General features: G+C 62.1%; 1 protein-coding gene across 1 annotated transcript in view; it reads left to right on the forward strand.

Moving 5' to 3' along the window:
* Positions 1–143: 143 nt before the first annotated feature.
* The window catches only part of ZPR1 (ZPR1 zinc finger), a gene marked incomplete at its 5' end in the record, with an annotated part of 3,275 nt that continues 1,993 nt past the window's right edge, over positions 144–1,425 (forward strand). The window contains 5 exons of the mRNA XM_010181074.1: positions 144–305; positions 613–703; positions 909–979; positions 1,157–1,243; positions 1,322–1,423. Of these exons, the coding sequence (XP_010179376.1) occupies positions 144–305; positions 613–703; positions 909–979; positions 1,157–1,243; positions 1,322–1,423 (513 nt within the window). The remainder of the gene's footprint in view (positions 306–612; positions 704–908; positions 980–1,156; positions 1,244–1,321; positions 1,424–1,425) is intronic.

Consider the following 1,425-nt stretch of genomic DNA (forward strand, 5'->3'; position numbering starts at 1 on the left):
GAGGCGGGAGGGGGTAGGCAGGGTCTGCTGGGAGGTTGGAGGAGGCTGGGTCTTTGGGGAGGGACGGGGAGCTGCCCAGGGGGTGTTGTGGGAACGTAGACCCCGAGGAGTCGGGTTCCCACGAGGCCCCTCGCTGCTCACAGGGGGTGACGCGGCTCCTGCTCACCAGGATCCCCTTCTTCAAAGAGATCATCGTCAGCTCCTTCGCCTGCGACAGCTGCTCCTGGTCCAACACGGAGATCCAGTCCGCGGGCAGGATCCAGGAGCAGGGCGTGCGCTACACCCTGGCCGTCACCTCCCGCCAGGTGAGGGGCTCCGCTCTCCTTCCCTGCCCGTGGGCCAGGGTGGTGGGGAGTGGCCTTGCGGATGCTTCGTGTGCCCGTTGTCCCTCGCAGACTGGTCTTGCTTGAGCAGTAAAGCGTTTATCTGCTGTGCTGTTGAGAAATGACACTTAAAGCCCAAAATGTGCATGAGTGGAGAGGCTGCCAGAGCTGGCTTGGGGCTAACAGTGCTGCCTGGGCAGGCACTGCTCACCTGTGTGGTTACTTGGTGTGTGGGAGCTCCTGGTCCTGTCAGGGCTCCTCACGTGTGTGCCTCGGCTGCTGCGTGCAGGACCTGAACAGGGAGGTGGTGAAGACCGACTGTGCCACGGCTCGGATCCCGGAACTGGACTTTGAGATCCCGGCTTTCACCCAGAAGGGAGGTGGGTACACGGCCCGCGCCCCTCGGCGTGCCGGTGGGTGTGCGGTAGGCACCGCTCCAGGACCTGACCTCCTGTCCCTCGGGTCAGATAAGCTTGACGGGGCCCGCGTGCAGAGGCCGCCAGGGTTTGGGATGAGCTGGCTGGATGGGTGGCGCCGCCGTGGTGTTTAACGGTGCCGTCACTTCTGTTTGCTTCCCTTGTCAAGTCCTTACCACCATTGAAGGGATAATTGACAGAGCTGTGGCAGGCCTGGAGCAGGACCAGCCCCTCCGCAGGGTAAGGTGCTGTGGGAGGGGACGCTCCTGGGGGTGGCCGCTTGGCAAATGCTTATGTTGTTCATCCTGTGGCCACTGGCAGTGCACGCTGCTGACAAGGAGACTGTTATGGGTCTCTGGTTCGTGCCTTTGTCAGCGTTGTCCTCAGCTCTGGTCTTGAGTGTGTCCTCTTTTGCAGGCGACAGACGAAGAGGTGGCAAGTAAAATAGAGGAGTTCATTGGCAAGCTAAAGCAGCTGAAAGAAGTGCGCTCCCCCTTCACCTTTGTGAGTGCATGCAAGAGAACGGCCCCTTTCTGCGTGGGGGAAGCACGGGGTGGCTTCTGAGGCTTCCCTCTCCCGTAGGTCATAGACGATCCTTCGGGGAACAGCTTTGTGGAGAACCCCCACGCCCCGCGGAGGGACGACGCGCTGGTGGTCACTCGCTACAGGAGGACGCCCGAGCAGGC

This window comes from Mesitornis unicolor, unplaced genomic scaffold (assembly GCF_000695765.1).
Source record: "Mesitornis unicolor isolate BGI_N332 unplaced genomic scaffold, ASM69576v1 scaffold32573, whole genome shotgun sequence".
In the NCBI taxonomy this organism is placed as follows: domain Eukaryota; kingdom Metazoa; phylum Chordata; class Aves; order Mesitornithiformes; family Mesitornithidae; genus Mesitornis; species Mesitornis unicolor.